Source organism: Trichosurus vulpecula, chromosome 2 (genome assembly GCF_011100635.1).
Source record: "Trichosurus vulpecula isolate mTriVul1 chromosome 2, mTriVul1.pri, whole genome shotgun sequence".
Lineage (NCBI taxonomy): Eukaryota > Metazoa > Chordata > Mammalia > Diprotodontia > Phalangeridae > Trichosurus > Trichosurus vulpecula.
Window position 1 is genome coordinate 223,542,256 of NC_050574.1, and position 22,503 is coordinate 223,564,758.

The following is a 22,503-nucleotide window of genomic DNA, read 5'->3' on the forward strand; positions in this document are numbered from 1 at the left end:
TAAATGACATCAAATAGAGGGGAGCTAGATATCTTATCTTTGCCAATTTTACTAACAGATTTCCTGATGTGACATTTTATTCAGTTGCTACAGTTGATTTGAGCTTCTATTAGAGTTAATATTACTCCCCAAATAGATCAAACAAAAATCTAATAATCATAGTTGAAACATTCAAGAACTAGTTTTGAAATGGTAGTCTATTTGACGGTGCCCTGGAAATTTCAAGAAAGAAAAAGTTTGGGTGAAAGACATTTTTTGAAAATTTGGCTTAAAATAACTTACATTTTAAATGTTTAAATAAAATGCAAACCTTCAAAAACTTTCAGATTGATTTTCTGTCTCATAGCTATGAACCTAGTCATTGATCTCTTTTGGTAAATGACTTATTGAAGTGAATCACTTTCTTACATCATATTTTATTGGGAATTAAATATGGCTGAGAGCTGTATGTCAAGGACCACATAATGTTTCATGAGAAATAGAGTCAGATGAAGGCAAAGTTATAGTTAGCACAAATAAAATTTTTGTGTGTAAACATGTATTGCAGAAAGGTTAAAAAAATTAGTGTTTTAGACACACAATATCTATTCTTTGGAGTGTATACTCTTTTTTGTTTATACTTAGAATGAAACAATGAAATTTCTTTGGAAAATGAAGAAAATATTTGTAATAATTAATATACTTTAAAATACTTAGACATATGTAAAAAAGACTGTAGACATTCCCTTAAAAATTAAAACTGATGCTTTAAAAATTGATTGCTGAATAATTTATCTTGTTCTTTTTCCTCCTTTTTTTTTTTGATAGAATTCAGGTACAGCTCAAGTTTTCAGCTTAGTAGCAGAACGTAGAAAGAAATTTCAAGAGATCATTAATCGTAATAGTGGTGAAGCAAATCAGGTGGTTCGTCCCAAAACATCAAGTAAATGGTCTGCTCCTGGTTCAACTCCACAGTTAACTACAGCTATTTTGGAAATCAAAGAAAGTATATTATCTTTATTAATCAAACTTCACCACAAACTCTCAGGAAAACAAAACTCCTACTATCCTCCCTGGTTAGATGATCTAGAAATTTTAATCCAACCAGAAATTCCTAAATACTGTCATGGAGATGGCATGACTGCAGTAGAGAGAATTTTGTTAAAAGCTGCATTGCAAAGCAGATTAAACAAGCGCATTATTGAAGAAATATGTAGGAAAGTGACCCCTCCTGTACCGCCAAAAAAGACCAGTTCAGCGGAGAAGAAGACTTTGGATAAAGAAGAAAGGTAATATATTTTAAACTTTAAAAACGTGTGGCAGGAATTTCAAAAGTGATTGCAGGCATATTAAATTTTAGATAAATATAAATGGAAGTAATTATTATAATATGGGTTTTATTTATTACTATTTTGTTTTGATTTTTCTGGACTGACCATCTTCATGTCCCAAATTTATCAGCTAACTTCAGGGCACAATTTAATTTTAATTTAATGATATGGCTGTAGAATTTGGCATTTGTTCTGCTTCATCTCTTCCATTCTCTTGTCCTTAAAGATCTGAGTTAAGTGTATAAAAGATATAATAATGATAACAATACAACAATTATCATTTACATAGTGTTCTAAAATGTACAAAATGCTTTGCTTCCTTTCAACAATCCTGTGAAGTAGGGAATAATTATAATTTAGTAAATGTAGATGGTAAGACCTATAATTTGTTGATTATTACCTAAAACAATCAATAATAGTAAGAGTGACCTAGTGAACTATGGGAACTGTAATTATAAAGACCCATTTCCTGTTTACAAACCAGTGATTGATTTATTGGAAAACTACTTGACTACTTGTGTTCCTTCTCTCTCTAGGGGCCAATATAGTAAAGATAACCTTGTAGTGATTAGCTAATATATTCAGTACTATGTATTTTTAAAATTAAGGATTTTATGGAAATATAGTTTGCAGTTTTTATTGATGTATGGCTGAAGTAACCCACCTTGCTATCCTAAAGATAATTTGCATTTTTGAAGAGAAAGTTTCAGCTGTAGCAGTAAGTAATTTTGTAACCCCTCGAAACATCCTAATTTTGTAGAGTTTATTCCTTTATTTAAGAGGAATGGGTACCAATCTTCCTGATGAATATACAGGAAACAAATTCCATAACATTTTAAAAGTGTACAGATTTTCTTCAGCTAAGATGCCATAAAGCAGTCATCTTCTAATTCTCTAAAAGCAGAGTTCCTTTTCTTTTGTCTTGAATCTTTCTAAAATTGAATATAACTACTTAAAATAAAGGAATTATTAAGACAGCTTCAAGAGATAACATGCCTCTTAACTGAGCATCCAAAATAGTAATAAATGAAGTTTTTACATTTAAAAAAAATCGAAAGTTGAGAGCCTTGATTTGAAATTTCTATCTGTCTCTCATGTTTATAAGTTGAATTCATGGTTAACATTCAGTATCCAAACTAAAGAACTGGAAGCATTGGGTTGATAAACCTAAAAGCTGTTTTTGTTCAGTTTTGAAATGCTTTATATGAGTATTTTATGCAGTATATCATTATTGGTTTATGGTAGTAATAAAATGGGAGTTTGCATCTCTAAAGCAGAAAGGAGGTGATAGGCTTTACTGGATAAAAATTGCCCTGAAATGAGAAGTTTATTACAGATAATCCACAAAGTATGTGACACGTTTTGTCCAACCAATCTCTTTCGGACTTAATGCTCCAGAAATATGTTTTCAAAATAAGTCCTGACGTTCTCCTTTTCCTTAAAAACAAAACGAAACAAAACAAAACACCAGTAAAAAATCAACCCAATGTACAATCGTGAATGTCTTAGAAGAAGAGGAGTTCATTTAGAGTCACAATATGCTTTAACAAAAATGCCATTGCTCACAGCCACTACCCACGTTAATTCAGCAAGAATTTATTAAGCACTTGCTATGCCTATATAGCACTGTGCTGGGTGCTTGGGGTTGGGCGGCATAAAAGTTTTGAAAAAGCACCGTCTGTGAAATAGTTGATAAGATTAAATGTGGTCAGTCTACGTCGACAAAGCAAAGGGAGAGTTCAGAGACATTAAAGTATTCACTGCCGTGTATGCTGCATGGAGTGTCAGCTATGAAAATGTGCCTGATTTAAGAATATGATTGTATTTTTCTGATACCTCTGTAATAATTAGGAAAAATGGCTTATTTCCTTATCCAGACAGAGGGAACTCTCTTTCATTCCCTACAGGCAGCTTGTTAGTTTAGTGAAGAGAGTGCTGGGCTTAGAGTCAGGAAGACTTGAGTTTGACTCTTGCCTCAGACACTAGCTGTGTTTCTCTGGAAAAGTCATTCAGCTACTTGCTTTAGTTTCCTCATCTGTAAAATGGGGATAATAGATGCACCTACCTTATGGATATTGTGAGGCTCAAATGAACTAATATTTGTAAATTGTATTGTAAATCTTAAAGTACTGTGTCAAGGCAATGATAATGATGACGATGATGATGATGATGATGATGATAATGATGATGTTTTTGTTGTCTTTGTTACGATAAGATTAATTATCCATGTTGCTTAAGAGAAAAAAATGTAACAATTAAATTGGATAGCTGATCTGTTTAAACCAGGAGATGAAAGACAAAATGAGTTTTAAATTTTATGCTAGTTTCTTTTGAATTTATGATTTAGGGTTCTGGTTGTATATTTAATTTTTACAGAAGGAAAATATTCAATAACCACATAGTACTAAAGAGTTCCATAAGGTTTATAATGAATATGACATTTTTACATACGTAATCTGAATGTTTTTACCTTGAACAAAGATTGTAAAGCTGATATAATACAAATGAAATCCTGAGTTTTTAGTTGCCTTGTCTAAGAATATTTCCAATTCATATATCAGCAGTGTCTTTTGATGGCTAGAATTAGGATGAATCTATTTGGATTTAGTTATGCTGCTCACATAGTATATCTTTAATTTATTTTTGGATTTCAGATCTGGTTTGGTAATAATGAAGATTGAATAGCGTATGAGCACTTAGTGATGTCCTATTTTCAGGTTTCTCAACCTACAGACATTGCCCTCATGATAAATGATCTCCATAGAAACCAAGATGGAGTGCTAAAGCAGAGTCCTAGCGGGTTGCAATATCTTTCAGCCTCAATGTCTTAGCACCTTGGATTATAATGGAAAATTACTGAGCTGCACTGAATCTGTCAGACCTTGTTTATGTCTTCTTATTAAGGGTCTCTATTTACAGTCAGACCTACTTTAGGAAAGGCATAACCGAGATTGAGAAAAAATTCATGAAGGAAAATAACTATGATGGTTTTCTGAAAAATATAAAGAATATAAAACCTCTATATAAAGTCACCAGTTTACAAATGACTCTTACACATAAATGATGGTCATCATTCTTGGTTGCAACCCTTTTGCCTCCTCTTTCTAAGACTTTCTTACTCTTGTGGAAAAACTTGGAACTTTTAATTAATTTTGGGTTTAAAGTGTACGAAAGGAAGAAGTTACAGAGATTATGACCAATATATGTAATGTTCTACACCCATCTCCGCCCTCCCCCCCACCCCGACCTCTGCACAAAGCAAGTGAGGCCCATTTTCATAGCTTTTCTTTGGGGAAAGGCTTAGTGATTATATTTAAATAGTCTTTAGTTTAAAAATTTTCCCAGTATTTACATTATTGCTGTGATTGGGTATACTGGTTTGTCCTGGTTCTAGTTATTTCAGTTTTCATAGTTTCATTTAAGTTTTCTGTTGTCTTCTCTGATCTTCAATTTTTCCTCATCTGTAAAATTGGGGATAATAATATCCATACTACTTGCCTTTCAAAGTTGTTGTGGAGCTCCAGTGAGATGTCATACATAAAGGTATTTGGAAATTTTAAAGCATAGTAGAAATGCCAGTTCTAAACAAGGAAATAAGCAGAATAATATTGTCAACAAACTTTATGGAAATATTTGGCTTCATTATGAAGCCAGTTAGATAATTTGCACAAATAAGTTGATTCTTTTAGGAATGAGCTGAAGCATGTTTCCTTCTATTCTTTTTATACATGTTCTCATTATTTTCAATTTAACAAACATTTCCTTTGCTATAATTTACTCTTAACAAAGTTATGTGTTATATTAGTTATATATATCATAAAATTATATATTCTACATTTTTATGTAAAAAAACTTAAAATTCTGATCTTATCAAATTTGTTTTATGCCTTAGTATATAGCTTTTTTATTATAGGAATCAGTTTTAAAACTCTTTTTGAATTCTAAACAATTAGTATTTTGCTGTGTAATTTGTTTTTCATATTGCTACAAACCCATTCAATAAATTTTACATTAATTTCAGGAGTATATTTTAACTTATTTTTATTTTTAGCTATACTCTTTTACTAATTTTTAAAATAACTCATGAGATTTTTTCTTTTGAGCATTTCTAGTTCTTATTCTAATTCATAGATTAAAATGCTGAAAAAATTTTTCTGGCCTTCCAGAGTTTTTGTTGTCTTAAAGTTATTTGTCCAATATTATTCATTTAAATAAAATTGTCCAATAATTTTATGCTGTTCTGTTAACAGAAACTTTTACTATGATATCGTCATACAATTGCTTCCTCTAAGCTTTTCCTGAGGTACTTATACATCTTAATCACCTGTATATACTGTTTTCTAGTTTCAAGCTTTATCTGAAATTTTTAGTTCCTTATCAGCTGTTGTACTATGTGTGTTTTAGGTCTCTGTATCAGTTCCTAAACAATGGACCATTTTATGAAATCTATGCCTCTTCCTCCTATGATTGCTTTGTTTTCTACTCCTTCTGCAATTGTTTAATTTCTCTTCTATGCTCTGGTTATTATCCTACCTTTTAGTTTAATCCCTAACTTTGGTATTCATTGTTTTAAATAAAAAGTATTTAGGGTTGATTGACTTCTATCCATCATTTGGAATACTATTCATTAAATAATTGAAGGAGTTAATCTACCTCCAAAAGTAGGATGATTAATGCACAGAGTGTAGAAGGACTTGATTCAATAATTTTTTTGTTTGTTTTGTTTTTTGGAGGGTAGAAGGGAAGGCAGTTGGGGTTAAGTGACTTGCCCAAGGTCACACAGCTAGTAAGTGTGTCAAGTGTCTGAGGCCAGGTTTGAATTCAAGTCTTCCTGACTCCAGGACCGGTGCTCTATTCACTGCGCCACCTAGCTGCCCCAGTTCAATAATTTTTTTAAAAAGTATTGTAAGCGAATATATTGGGAAAACATCGTTGAGACTTTTCAGAACTAAATGGTGTTATAGGGAGACATTATTTTCTTTAGAAATCTTAAAATTTTTGTTGTATTTGGGGCAAAAAGACTGCTGGAAGATAATTGGAGCTCATGCACTAATATCTTTTTGCAGAGGATAAGAAAATTAAGAAAATTAAATTAATGTAATTTTTAATATTCTGCAACTTTAATTCAAAGGTTAGCTTTGGAAAATTACTGAAGATTAAAAAATGAAACATGTCAAAGCCCTAAAGAATTTAAAGAAGACCCATGCCTTTATAGCTAACATCTTTGTAGTGCTTTAAGATTTGCAAAGTGTTCTCTATATTATCTCATTTGATCATGAATGTTTCTTTTGTGAAATGAGTTGGAAAATGCTGGCTGGCCATAGCAAGTGTCCAACATCAGAAAAAAAGTTAAGGGATAAGAAATATGTGCTTCTAGTGCTGAATGATTGACAAGTCAGTTGTCTTTGTGTAATCATCCTATTGTCTTATTATTATTATTATCTTATTTTATTATTATTATATATTATTATTATTATCTTATGATATTGTCTTATCAAAATCCTTATCATATTAGAAGAGAGGAAAAAAGGAGAAGATTGAATTTAATATACAGTGAAAACAACTGACTGGAGTCAGAAGACCTAAATTCAGGTACCACCTCTGATGCTTATTGGGCAAGTTACTCAACCTTCATGAGTCTCAGTTTCATCTTCTTTTAAAATGAATTTATACTAGGTGACCACTGAGCTAGCTCATTTTTAGATATTATGATCTATGATTCTTTGAATGCCATCTGGACTTATTTATATAAGCTATTGATGATTCTAGTTCTACGTTTGCCTCCTCATGGCACAAGGTGATAGCCCTGGGATCTTGAATGCTATGATAGCATAATGCAAGTTGTAGGAGGTTTTTTATCATACTAAAAATGTTTTCATTATAATTCTGCAAACAGACAATATGTCTCTTTGAGGACTGTCACATTTCCTAAATAGAGAAATCCTTCACAAGGATTTGTCCCTTGGTGATGAATTCTTTGCCTATAGTAACCCTATAAAACAAGTAGAAAAAATGACCCTTGGTTTGGTTTGGCCAGCTCTCTTTTTTTTTCCCTATAGTGGTCAAAGCGGAGTGGTGGAGAAGGTTGTATGCACATATCCATACATGGTACATATATGAAACATATATGTATAACCAGTTATACATGTTATATACACAAGTATTAACTCAGTTGTTGGTACTCTAAATTGTCCAATAACCAGTGAGTGGCTATGCTGCTGGAGGAACTGAATCACATCAATCTTGACATTTGCACTAAAAATCAAAGTAGAAGACAGACGGAACTTGTAGCTGAGTGGAACTATTCCTGTCATTGAAGAGAAAAATAATGGAGTTAGCAGAGTTGTTTCTATAGTGTGTGTAAAGACAAAAAAAAAAAAAACCACAACCAACCACAGGATGTGTAGTCTCCTCATATCATAATGCTCATGATTGGTATTACAAAAAAGCTTATAATGATAAAGACAAATAACTTTGAAAGAATTAGGAACTGATAAGAATAACGACCACCTATGATTATAACGCCAGAATGATGAAACATGACCCCCACCTCCTTAGAGAGAGTGCACAGTGTAAGCACTGCAGCCAATGCAGAAATTTGTTTTGCTTAACTATATATGTTTATAACTGGGGTTTTGTTTTTCTTTCATTCTCAGTTAGTGGGAGGGGTTGAGGTGAGAAGGAAAGAAAGCGAATTTTTCCAGATTTAAACATAATTAAATTTGATCTAAAAAAGAGTACCATGAAAATAATTGTAGCTTATGTGCCAACAGGTATTGTAGAGAGTAAGAACATGACAAGACTCTGTAGAATTAAATCAGCATGCTCTTAGATACTTGATTATTGAATTCAAAGATGAACATAGAAGAAGATGGCAAAAAATGCTTGAAAATGTGACTGAGGAGTAAAGAATGGAGAGACTCCAAGTCTTATAAACTATGCTAAAGAATCACACCTACATTTCATGAATGTTTCTTTTAAGAATTGGGGTATTTGGACACAGCATGCACCAAATAACTCTGCTGGTGGCTCTTCTTGCTTGGAAAGCAGGTTTAAAGAAAACTTAAATTTTGAGAGTCTCGGCGAAGCATATTATCTCAAAGACATCGAAGGATGAAGCTAGAGGGATAACAACAAAAAGTTGAAGAGATCTGTAAAATGTTTTATAACAAATTCTCTTCACCATCATGAACAGTGGAACCCTGCTACATTTGAACTTTTTTTTAATCACTGTTTAAGATGTGTTGCTAGAGGGAAGTTGAGATATTTCTGAGGAAAACAAAAATGGGAATAGGACCAAGTACACCTAAATGAGGCACTTTCTTTTGGAAATCATAATCAGTTCTCAAGATCCTAGAAAGAGGGAGAGCTCCTAAATGATTTGAAAAAAAAATGTGGGCTGATATCAGTAACTATTCATCTATATGCTTATTACCTCATGTTTCCGGACTCTTTGTGAGAAAAATCTGAAGCTGTATAGGATAAATGTAGGCATTCTTAAATGCTATTCTTTCGTAGACCATATTTTTTTTAGTAGTTACAAATTGTTTAAAAGGTGCATAAATTTACAAGACCTATTGTATTAATCATTCATTGACTATGTGAAAGCATTTGATTCAGTACAATACAATTCTGCCATAACAGTTCTTCATCAGGGTATATCCCAACTGCATGTCAGAATTGTACAAGATTCTTTGATAGACCTAACAAGAGACCTTGATAGATTTAACAACTTTGTTCAGTAACCTCATTATTAATATCAAGTTAAGGATATTTAGGTGTGTTTGCCACTGTTATGGAGGACTTCTAGGACACAAGCCAAATAAATAAGAGAATACCTGTAATTGTTGAGATTCTCTAGATGCTATTTGCAGGTGACCATCAAGTTCTATGACATTTCAGAGAGACTCCTAATGAGAAGCACAACCACTTATCCAAACAGAGAAAACTAGTTAGATAAAGGTAGATAGGTAAAGAATGCCTATCTTGTGATTATGTTGTTGGATGGACATCTCATTGAGCTAGATTATCAATATATCTGTCTTGAACAGGCACTTCAGGTGGACAGTGATCTAGGCCTAGAGTGGTGATAAGATTATAGAGCTAGAAGGAACTTTAGAGGTGATCTAATATTTTGCAGGTGAGGAAAGTGAGATCTAGAAAAACTAAGTAAAGTGGCAGGTCCTGTGAAGCCAAATCACACACTCTTTCCACTGTATCATGAGGTTGGATTGGATCACATTTGACCAATTGTACGATGTTTTCAGTTATCTAACCTCCCTGCACCTGCTTGAGCTTGGTTCATGCTCACATAAAGTTCTTACTGCATTGATGAGGTTGATGGGTGGGGCTTCTAGGTTCATGATTATCATTTCATGCCTCAGGGTGGTAGGATGTTGAAAAGGACTAACAGTTTTATAATGAGGGATACAGTCTTGCCCAGATACAGCTGATTGGCTTTTTACCTTTGATTTTATAGGTAGGATGCTATTGGAGATATGCTTTGGTAAGTAGACACAAAAAGTGGGGCTTCAGTCAGGAGGAACATACATATATTGGATAGAGACAGTCTGTTTCAAGAATAGCCATACCTAGAACACTTAAGAGGTTTTCTCCCGTGCTCTATTGACCTTCCAGGGTACTTTTACACCTTAGAATTCTATAAGAAATTTTTTTGTTCAGTGTTTTTCAATCATATCCAACCCTTCGTGACCCTGTCTGGAGTTTTCTTGGCAAAGATACTGGAGTGATTTGCCTTGTCCTTCTCCAGCTCATTTTGCAAATGAGGAAACTGAGGCAAACAGAGTTAAGTGATTTGCCCAGGATCACACAGCTAGTAAGTGTCTGAGACCAGATTTGAACTCAGGAAGATAAGCCTTACTGCCTCCAGGCCTGGCAGTCTCTCCACTGTGTCATCTAGCTGCCCAAGAAGTTTTGTACTGTTTGGGAGTTATGATCCCTTGAGATACATTTCACTAAATTATTTCTTTTTATGTTAGAAGTTAAAGTTTGCTGAAATCATTTGTGCCATTTTTATGGCAAATTTTTACATAGTTCTAAGAGTATTGTATAAATTCCAATGTTCAGATTCAATTTGATAGTCATTCACATTGAAGTAACTGAAGCTGAGTTCAGGAGGTGAGATTTTCATAGGGAAAAGCCTGTTCAGAGAGAAAAGCATAAAGGTAAAGATGATAGGACTTTAGTGTTCTTTCAATCCAAACCATTTTATTATATTTCAAAATTTAGAAGGAATACAAAAATTAGTGAGCTCTAGGGGACAATATTTAGGTGAACAGCACTGTATTTAGGCTTGGTGCTTTAGTGTATTTTCTTATATCTGCTTTCTGTTCTCAACCATTATATCATTCCAGAAAATCCACCCTTCTCTTGCAGTATTTTTTTTTCTGTCTCCGATCCAGCCACTAACTATAAATGCCTATTAGAATATATCAACTTAGAAGCTGAGGGATACTTTTCATAAATAGTAAATGAGAGATGATGATTTAAAGACTTGTGATATTGAATATATTAGATGATGATAAATAAAAATCTCCAAAGAAGCATTTATTATCTATTTTGTGCCAGGTACACGAAACATAAATACAAAAGTGAGACATATCCTACTGTCAAGGAGTTTTCTTTCTATTGGGAGAAAGCTCAAGCACATCTATTATATGAAGTAATTTTTCTGTCAGTGTTTTTATTTATTTTCAGTACATGGTTTTTCTTGTTGATCTGGTTCATTAGATGCAACTAATCTCTCTACTACTACCCCTTAGTAAGGGACCTTTGGGGGGAGCTATCCCACCACAGACATATGAAAAAATGCTCTAAATTACTATTGATTAGAGAAATGCAAATTAAAACAACTCTGAGTTACCACCTCACCCCTATCAGATTAAATAATGTGATAGAAAAGGAAAATGACAAATTCTGGAGGGGATGTGGAAAAAGAGGTACGCTAATGCATTGTTGGTGTAGTTGTGAACTTGTCTAGCCATTCTGGAGAACAATTTTGAACTATACCCAAAGAACTATAAAACTTTGCATACCCTTTCGAATGAGCAATACCACTTCTAGGTCTGTATCTCAAAGATATCAAAGAAAAAGGAAAATGTGTACAAAAATATAGTGGCTTTTTTGTGTTGACAAAGAACTAGAAATTGAGGAAATTATCAGTTGGAGAATAGCTGAACATGTTGTGGTATAGGATTGTGATGGAACACTATTGTGCTGTAAGAAAGGATGAGAAGATGGTTTCAGAAAAACCTGGGAAGACTAATACGCTAAATGAAGTAAACAGAACCAGGAGAGCATCATACACAGTAACAGCAATATTATAAGAAAGATTAACTGTGAAAGACTAATTAGCTGCTTTGATCACTACAGTGATCCAAGACAGTTTCCAAGAACTCATGATGAAAAATGTTTTCTACCTTGAGAGAGAGATCCGATGAGCTCTTGAGTACAGATTGAAGTACATATTTTTTTACTTTCTTTTTCTTCCTTTTTTGCGACATGGCTAATATTGAAACACATTTTGCATGCTTTAACATGTATAATTGTTATTGTTTGCCTTCTTAATGAGTGGGTGACAGGTTGGCAGGAGGGAGAGAATTCAGAACTCAAAATTAAAAAAAAGAATGCCAAAAATAAACAATAAATTTACTTAAAATAGTAAGGAGCCTTTGGTGGGAGGGTATCTTCTTCATTAAGAGAAATAATAGAGAAAACCAAATTGATATCAGTGACATTTTTTTGGATATGAAAGAACCCCAATAGAAGGAATTATTGAAAGAAGGGTAGAAATGACTATATAGATACTACCTTTTGAGAAAGAGAAGAGAGAATGTGAAGGTGAGGATTACAAATTCACAGGATTTTAAAGGTAACATCTTATTAAGACTTAGTAACTGAATTGCTGGGATACGATCCAAATATAAACAGGTTTCCAGCATACAAAAGAGATGTTGAGGCACTTTTTTTGGCCCCTTTGTGGATTGTAAAAGTCATTGATCCATGAGGTAAAGCAGTAATATAAGTGATCATTAAGCTCCCACACAGAAATTGGTCAGTCAGTACCTGTTCCAAATGTTAATTATGACAGACAATGTGTCCCAAAAGTCTTAGTGCAGTTTATTTAAATCTACAGTTTAAATTTTAATAAGCTTAAACTGCAGTAAGACTTTTGGGACACCTTGTATAAGTATTTTAATGAACATAGTCTTCTTTTCAGTTTACATTCCAGTGTTATATAGGGGATATATTATATTGTAACGAGTGATGTATCATATAGTAATGTGTAAGTCTCCACTTTCCATTAATACATATTTTAGTTTTCCGAAAGGGAATAAATATGGAATAACTAAGTTTAGTTTGTTTGTTGTAGTGAAAGCATGTCATATATGTAGCCTGGATCATGGCTTCATTTCCTATAGAGAGCCTTTGTGGATGGCTATTACAATAGCTGGAAATACAGCTCATAGTGCATCTCACAATATGCGTCATCTTCATATGCGGAAGAAAGTAGTTTCCCCTTTGTGAGTTTTCTAAAGCCTCATTTTAATTATAGTGATTGTATTATCAAAAATTGCTAGAGCTAGAGATATGGTACATCTTCTCTGTCTTTGTTTAATTTAGGCGACAAAAGGCTAGAGAAAGACAGCAGAAGTTGCTTGCAGAATTTGCTTCCAGACAGAAAAGCTTCATGGAAACTGCTATGGATGTTGGTGAGTTTTAACTTATTTAGTGATATGTGTGATTATAATGCCATACTTATATAGAGCATGGAGGTTCTGGAGTGACCCTCCTGACTACTGATAGCACTGGTAGGTCAGTACATTAGAGCTCAGGTGGTTACTGTGTCTCCCATCAGGGATCCAGGGATAACCCCGAGGGGTTGGGGGGTATTTTTCTAATGAGGTCACTCATGAGCCCTGCTGGTATGCTTTTTCCCTTGATTAGTAGTAAATATCAGCTAATCAGCTTAACCTAATTAGCTTTTGGTTAGCAGTTTGCCATAGTGACAGCATAGTTGGTCTAAAACATTTCCTCAAAAAGTTTGTGACAAATTCACCTGTCAGTACATAAAGAGCCTAGAGGAAGGCGGACTCCAGTTTAGGAAGTACAAGCAGAAAAGAGCTTACAGTTCCTGACCCCTGGAAATCCTTTTCTCCTCTTCATGAGGTAGTTAGGATATTGCCTCTAGGCATGGTACATCTTCTATGCTGGGCTCTTGAAGCTAATTTTTCTCAGTGTGTCTAGTTTTTTCTTGGCTCCAATTGCATACACTGTATCAGCTATTTCAGGGACATTGTTAGGACAAAGATGCCAGTGGGAAGTACAAAATCTACTGGCCCTCTGAATTTCATAAAGTCCTCCTCTGATCAAGGAGGAGGAAGGACACTGAAACTGAGTCTGAGGCTAGGGGCCTTTTCTATCTAAGCAATTTCTTCTCAGGGGCTTGGCTAGAGGTTTCCACCACTTAGATACTTGAATCCTTGTATAGACCCAAAAGATATGACTAAGTTTCCTTCACTCAGAACCAATAAACTTCCTATGCAGAATTATTCTCTTCATCTAATAGCTTTTTCAAGGACTTCTAAAGTCTAAAGCCTATAATTGATTGATCTATTCATTAGAAGTGTTTTGGCCTTGTTTAAACCTAGTTCATGTTTCTGATTGATTGATTGGTCTCATTTGACAAATGCATCAAGGCATAATATCTTGTCAGTTGTTAATTTAATTGAGGCAGGCTAATTTATTGACTCAGTTGATTACCATCCTTGTACTTTGAAAAAACTACTATTTTTTTATCCTATCAAAAATTAATCTTAGTTCAAATCTCATTTTGATTAAGATGAACAAATTCAAAAGAGGTAAAAGCTTGGGTGCCGTGTGTAGATATCTGAGTAAGATGATAATTGATATGATATCTCTTCACAGACAGAAGTATAAGGCTTGTCATAGCTAAAAGTTGAATTATGATGCCACAATACATACAATCATTAAGAAAAGAAGAATAAAGAAGAAAATCTCCTTTTCATTTTTCTTTTTGTCTCTGAGGTTTACAGGAGACCTTAAAATCTATTACACACTAAATTTGATTGTCCTCTGGTTTTGAAAGAGTTGAATTAATGAATCCTCAAGAACTGTAGTATATGGATTCCTACAGGTTATTCTCTCTTATTTCACAAGGAATTCAGCACCTTGTTCACCAGATTCTTTTCCTCCCCAAATCCTGCCCGTAGATTAGGGTCTTTTACTATCTCTGTAGATGCTCCTACAAACTCCCTAGACTTCTAATTGTTCAATCTATGATAAGATACAGTAAACATTCATTAAATGACTGCTATGTGCCAGGTACTGTGCTAAGTGCTGGGGATACAAGTAAAAAAAAAACCACAAAAGCAGTCCCCACCCCCCCTTATAATCTATTGGAGAAAGATAGTACACAAAAAGAAATGGGAAAGAGCAGGAGTGGAGAACCAAGAGAATACCCAGCATGGAGGTATGGTGTTGATGGTGGAATTGAAACCAAGAGGAGCATCTGGTGTCAGTGAAGAGATGGCTGAGATTTTGAGCCCCCTATAGAGAGAGGCTACAGGCTAATGGGGAGTCTTTTGCTCTCTAACCCTCCTACAGAAGCAACTGAGTGTATTGATGGTGTGAGAATGGAAGCTGGGGCAACCTCCATGGTGATAACCCTAAAACCCTATTCCTCCAGTCCACATGTAAGGGTGGTCACACTAGATCTCATCATTACTCAACAAGTATTTTAGTTCCCTAATTAGAAACTCTGACATTCTTATACCTCACTATAACCTACTATTTTTAGCCTTTTCTCTATGATTTACCTTTCCTACGCTTGTTTTTTGTCCCTGTCAAGACCTCCAGTGTCTCCATCCTTCAATACTTCCTCAAGCCATTACCTCTGCTCTGACTTTATTTTCTTCCTTTTCCATCTTGGACCGAATATTTAGCTATTTCAACTCTACACTGTCCTCTCCCCTTAAATCCCTTGCTCCTTTATCCTGTTGCTGTTCCTCTCTTGCCAAACCTCATTTCTAAAGTATTTCCACTAAGATCAGATATAAAGTCTAGCTTTTAAAGTCCTATGCTACCTAGCCTTAATGTATCTATCTTGCTTCACTGGATATTATTCCTGATCTCTTATCTCTGAGATTTGACCAAACTGGCCTTCCCTCTACTACTCACACAAATACTCCTCTAATCCTCATGCCTTTGTCCTACGTGTCTGGAATGTTCTTCCTTCCTGCTTTCAACTCATAGAGTTCCTATCTATTTTTAAGACAGAATTCAACCACTGTCTTTTACATGAAACCTTTGCTGATTGTCTCATCTGTTAGTGCCCTCTCATATGTTCAGTTTATATTTATGCTCTTGTATTTTGTGTGCCTGCTCCTGCATTGGAATGTAAGCTCTTTGTAAATAGAGATTATTTTGGTTTTTGCATTTATATCCCTAGTACCTTTCTCCTCTCTTTTTTTCTTAGTATCTCCACCCCTAAAATCAAAAGAAAACAGGAAATACCCGCCTTTTTCCATATGTAATGATTTTCTTTTAGAAGAAAGAATGATGAGTCACTTATGATTTATGCAATTTTATTTAATTTTTTCTTAAATTCATTTTGTATTCTTACATTTTAGGTCCATCTTCATTCTATTCTATATTCATCTTTATAGTATTTTTTCTTTCTTTTTTGTTTTTGTTTTATTTTATGTTATTTTTAGAATGGAGAAATATTCCTGGGCTTTCCAAGTTTATATAAATGTAAAATGAATGTATTTACCTCCAGTCTTTTTAGCCTCAGGGAGATCTCAAGTATCAGATCTATTCTTAAGTGTTTCTGGAAACTGCCTGTCATTTGGAAAAATTGAGAACATTCTCTTGTCTCTTGGGTAGCTGATACCCATATTTTCTGTAATTGTGTCAGAAGTTAGCCTGAAAAGCTTTTGAAGTGGGAAGAGCTTGACAGCTCACCTGTAAAGGGCGTATGGTTGTCATTTCAGCTCCTGATAGACATCATTTTAGTACTTGTTTGCAGAGTCTTTGTAAAAGTGTGAAAGTCCTTCTCAGTCTATGTGCTACCTTAACATAACTAATTCAGATGTTGCCTTCCTCTAAATTTGTGTTAGAGGTAAAATCTTCTGCACAGATAAGCTTTCCACTTCTTACATAATTCTTTATATTACCTTCTTATGACTTAATGACTTAATCCATTTAAAGGCTTTTCCATTTTATTAAGTTTGTGGTAGAAAACAAAATTTATCCAATTCTAGAAGGATGTTGTTTGAGCATCTTCAGCCTTGTGACTAAATCTAATCCTGTCTAGTCATCCATTAATCTCCTGTTATCTATAAGATCCTGCTATCAGGCACTGGGGATAGAAACACAAAACTAGAACAATGCCTACCCTCTATTAATAAGAATATGTAGTATAATACGAAGAGAATGAGAATTCTGTCAATTAGAGGCCTCATGAAAGGCTTCTCCTACTAGGGGATGCATGAGTTTATCCTTGAAGGAAGCTAAGTATTTTAAGAGATGGAAGTGAAGAGGTAGTATGTTCTAGGTTTGGGGGACGGTTTGTGTAAAAGCATAGAGTAAAGAGATAAAGAATTTGGGGAACAACAAGTATCCTATTTTAATTTAAAGGTAGAGTCTATACTACTATATAGTAATTCTGGAAAGATATGTTGGAGCCATATCATAAAAAACTTTAAATTCTCAAGTTGGGAGTTCAAAAAATGATCAGATTTGTAAAATTCATCATTATACAAAATTTTTCATTCATTTGTTCAACAAATATTGAGTAATTGCTATGTACATAGTCCTGTATAAGTTGGTGTTGTAGGACACATGTTTTAAGTACACAAATGCCTCCCTTACTGTTTGATTTGAGGAGACAAGGAATGAAAAATAAAAATAAAATTAATGCTACAAGGTAATAAATGGTCAAACATTACCTGATTGGTAGTTACAATAAGTACTATGAGTTCAAAAAGTTCAGTTTAGAATGGAATGATCGGGGAAAGTTTCCTGGAAGAAATAAGGTTTTGAACTTTGCATCGGTAACGTAAGGTAAGAAGGCAGTGCCAAGATGGCAGATTAGAGGCAGTAACCCAGGAACTCTCTAAAAATACCCCTCCAAACAAATTTAAAATAACACCTTAAATCAGATTTTGGAGCAGCAGAGACAACAAAAGCGTAAGACATTTTTCCAGCCTAAGAAAACTTAGGACGTCCAAAGGAAAGGTCTGACATCAGGGTGAGTGCCAGCCTGGAGTGCATGAAGAGAGAGCACTAGTGGCAGGTGAGCTGGTGGCAGCAGCAGCAGCAGGTCTGACACTTGCTCCACTTCCCAGCAGAAGGCCTCGTCATTACTGGATCTGGTGCTGGGCTAGCTCCTCATTCAAGCTTCATAAACATTTTCTTGCCATACTACAGATTTCATTACAATCCTCTTTCCCTGTTCTTTGCACAGCTGCCCTATCTTTCCTCTAACTATTCCTGTGAGTTCCCAGACCCAAACTTCCTTCCTTAGTTGCCAATACTCAGTGTTTTTTTTTTTTTTCACTTGTCTCTTAGAATGTTAGCTGCCTGAAGGCAGGAACTTTCTTTTTATTCCTAGAACTTAGCACAATCATAAACACAAAGTAAATGCTTAAATACTTTTTCATTTATTCTTATATGTAAAAGTAAAAGAAAAATGGAAAGATGGCTCACAAGTTTCTCATTGGGGAGGCAAATAAAAGAATTTGTAGAACAGGTTTTATAGTTTGTCCAAATCATAGTAGTCTTAGTGTTAGGTGATAAATTCCTATATCAGGGTTATGGCAGTGTCAGAGGAGAGAAGGGGGCATGTGTGAGAAATGCTATGATAATAAGATTAACATGTTTTGACAACAGATTAGATATAGGAGAGGAGAGAATAAGGAGGTTCACCTAGTTGAACTTAGGCCCACGCTGTACTTTTCTTTGAGTCTTTGTAAATGTTTTGGGGTCATTCTCTTCTTTTGGGTTTGTGTTTTGAGCATGCTTGTCAACATAACTATTTTTGGTGAAATTCTTCATTTGTTCACTCATTTAGGCTCTGTATACTTCTGGAACAAATGACTAGGGAAGTCTGAGTGCTGTCTTCCTGTCTGAGGTCTGCAAGCTGCCGACCTGAGTTTGGTTTGAATGATACAACTGTGGGCTTGGCTTTGATTAGACCTCCAGTAGACTGCTGCTGGATTTAGCCACTATCAGCCAGCTGGAATGCTGCAGAATCAGAGTGACAGAACTGCAGGCTTCCCTTTTATCTGCACTTCCTGTCCTGATTATTCTGATGCAGGCTACAGACTGGCCTTGGGGGCAGGTCTGAGACTTTGCTGTGCTCCTGGGGTTAGAGTCACATAGTTGCAGCTTGATTCTTTACATGCTTCTGCCTAGGGCTTCCTGTCTGGACCAATATACCTAGGCATAGATCCTTTCCTTAGTCCATGCTGGATCTATCACCCATCACTAGGCTGTGAGCAACAGAGCTGCCAGTTGACACTTGCTCTAGTTATCAACAAAAGATCAGGCCCTCTCATTACTGGATCTGGGCCTACTTCTTACTTGGTGCTCAGAAAAGGGGAAGTCCTTATTCAGTTTAACCCTGGGTTGGAATGCTTCATGTAGTTCATTGCTGGCCATTCCCAGTATCTGCGGACCTTCTGACTTTATGTTGACTTGGGCTGGAAAAATGACTCACTATGATTTTTTTGTCTGATTTCCCAAGTAAGACTCATTCTGGCATGAAATCTAGTCCTATGAGGGAGATCTGGGTTGTACTGCTTTTTCCTTCTCCATCTTCTTGATTGATCTCCTCATTCTGAAGTCCTGTTGTCCTTTACAGTGCTGTAGTCAACATAAACTAAGTGCATCTACTTTCTCTTCTCTCACTTTCTTTTTAATCCCCTTACAGTCTTGCTTCTGGTCTCATCATTCCAATGAAGCTTTTCTTTCCAGTTACTAATGAACTCTTACAAAAGACTCAATCCAATGGCCTTTTCTCAATCTTCATTCTCCTTGACCTCTGCATCCTTTAGCACTGCTGAAGATTGTCTTCCTTCATACTTTATCCTCTCTAGGTTTCTGGGATACCAGTCTTTCCTGGTTTTCCTCCTACCTATCTGACTACTCCTTCTCTGTCTCCTTTGCTATATCTTCTTCCAGATCACACTCTCTAACCATAGGTTTCCCTAAGGGTTCTGTTCTGGGCTTTCTTCTCTTCTTCTTCTATACTATTTCACTTGGTGACCTCTTCAGCTCCCATGGATTTAATTACCATCTCTATGCTGACGATTCTTAAATCTATTTGTCCTGCCCCAAATTCTCTGCTGACTTCCAACCTTCCATCTTGTATCTCTAACTCCCTTTCAGACATGTCAAACTGGATGTCTAGAGCTGTTTTATTTTGTATTTCTGTTATTATTTTTTGAAAACATAATTTTATTGCAACTTTTTGTTTTAACATCACTTACCTTTCCCACTATATCTCTCCACTCACTCTTGCCTAGAAAGCCTTCCTTTATAATAAAAAAGTTCCAAAAACTAACCAGCATATCAAGAAAGTATGACATTATATGCAGTTTTCCACATCCATATTCTCCACTGTTGTAGAGGAATAGCTGAAGGTGACTTTTTCTATTTCTTCTTTGAGGCCTCACCTGGTCATTTTAGTTTCACAGCATTGTTTTATTTTTGTGGTTCTTTCCATTTATGTTGTCGTATTCATTATGTATATTTTTTTCCTGTTTCTCTTTGCTTCACTTTATATCAGTTCGTATGGCTTTCCTATATTTATCATTTCTTACAGCATGATAATATTACATTACATTCATATGCCACAATTTGTTTAGTCATTACTTAATTGATAGGTACCTAATTTGTTTTTAGTTTTTTGCTACCACAAATAGTACTGGTATAAATATTTTGGTATGTAAGGGACCTTTCTTTCTGTCATTTGACTTCCTTGGGGCATGTTCCTAGCAGTGGAATCTTTGGGTCAAAAGATAGAGACATTTTATTTGCCCAGTGGTTTTCCAGAATGTTTGGATCAATTCAAAACTCATTTTATCCCCCCAACAACTCTGGGAGGTAGGTGCTATTATTAACCTCATTTTACAGATAAGGAAACTGAGGTGGACAGGTTTAGTAATCTGCTGAGAGTCATTTGGTTTGTATTTACATTCAGATTAGAACTCGTGTCTTCTTCACTCAAAGTCTAGCACTTTATCACCTCGATGCCTAGTGGTATACTTATTAAACTACCAACCAAATACTTTACAAAGGTAGGTAAAATACTGCCAAATCATTTAGAGGAACAAAAAATCTTGAATGTTGAGGGAAATCTTGGTGAAGCTATGAATTGGTCTATCAGTTCTGGAAAACAATTACATACTATGCCCAGAAAGTTAACAAACTGAATTCTCTTTAACTCAGTTATATTACTCATAGTCTGTGCCCTCCCATCCTAAATTTTTTTTTAAAAAAAGGAAAAATGAAAAGCCAGTTACGGCAGCACACTGGAGGACTGCTTCTGTGAATGATTTTAAGGGTCTAATCACATAGTATAACGAACTCTCTATTCAGAACTAAACATTGTTCAGGGAACTAAAGCATAGCATTCACAACAGCATAACATAATAACTTATTACTAAGGTGGCCACATAGTCTTAAATAAAACATATCATTCAGTATATCTTACAGCATTTCTCAGAATACCCACACAGCATATATCATCGCATTCAGTAGCATTTCCCAAAACACTTGTTTACACAAGCAGGGGGTTCCAGAGATCTTCCCTAGCACAACAGATGATCCTTAAGGGGTAGCAGAAAATACAAACACCATCCATCCCAGGTCATAGCAAGTTACAGTCTCCTTAGTCAATACAGAGTGTCCAAGCAAAGTACTCTTTTATCTTGACTCGAAGCTTAATTCCAAACCCCATGGTTCCTCCTCCATAGGCTGACCACTCCCAGCTCTTGCCTAAATTCACAGGCAGGCAGCTCTTCACTCCTGCTCCTTGTCTCAGCTCACGGGGACTGCACCACTTCAAGTTCCTCTCATTCTTGCTTGACAGCAGGCTCCATGGACTCCTGCCCACAGCTTCTGTTTCTGGGAAAGCTTAACAGGGCTACAACAATATTTACACACATTACCAGCACCATCATCTCCATTCACTCCTAAAGACTTCTCTCTTTAGGATAGGATAGGACTTCTGTCTGAGAAATTAAGCTCTGCTTCTCTCTTCACTCTCCTCTGCTTCTCTCTCTTCCCACACCTCTTCCTCCAAGCAATATACACACTCCAAAAGAAAACAACAGCATGAAGTCCCACTTTGCTTGCTGTTACAATAGGAGCCATATATACAAACATTTATAGTTCTTTTTGTGGGAGGCAAAATTAGGAACTAAGGGGGCATCATTCTCTTGGAGAATGGCTTAAAAAATTGTGGGATATGAATATAATGGAATATTATTATGACATAATAAATAATGAAATGGATAATTTCAGAGGAAATTCGAAAGACCCTTAAAAACTACAGATTGAAGTGACCAGAACAAGAACAATTTATGTAATGATAACATTATAAAAACAAAACAAATTTTGACTTTGGAACTTTAATCAGTGCAATGATAAAACGTAAGGTAAAACATCCCATTTACCTCCTTTAGAGTGGTGATGTAGTTAAAATGGAATGACATATTTTTGGACAGTTTGTAATTTGGCAATTTGTTTTTCTGGACCACGTAGGTATGTATTGAAGGATTTATTTGTTTTTTGGGTTTTTAAATAAGATTTAGTAATGTGTAGAGCAAATTAATTTTAAAAAATTTGTTACTTGAAAAATAAACTTTTTAAAATAAAAATTAAATCAAAGGAAATCATTAACAACATGTAGAATCAAAGAGGGAATACCTTTTGTGAAAAAGGAATACCTTCAGCCAATTCCTCTGCTCAGCATGTATTCCAGTGAAGCCAGTGACAAAATAAAGGCTTCCATATATAGCAAAATAATTTTTTAAATATCCTTTGATCACTTATCTATTTGGGAATAACTTTTGGTCAATCTATTTCTGTTAGCTGTCTGTACATCTTGGATATCAAACAAATATCTGATCAGAGATATTTG

At 35.0% G+C, this 22,503-nt stretch overlaps 1 protein-coding gene across 3 annotated transcripts in view; it reads left to right on the forward strand.

Moving 5' to 3' along the window:
- The window catches only part of UBR3 (ubiquitin protein ligase E3 component n-recognin 3), a 312,264-nt gene that overhangs the window by 162,090 nt on the left and 127,671 nt on the right, over nt 1–22,503 (forward strand). For all 3 annotated transcript variants that reach the window (XM_036747217.1, XM_036747219.1, XM_036747218.1), the window contains exons 23-24: nt 808–1,268; nt 12,954–13,042. In XM_036747217.1, coding sequence (XP_036603112.1) covers nt 808–1,268; nt 12,954–13,042 — 550 coding nt within the window. The remainder of the gene's footprint in view (nt 1–807; nt 1,269–12,953; nt 13,043–22,503) is intronic.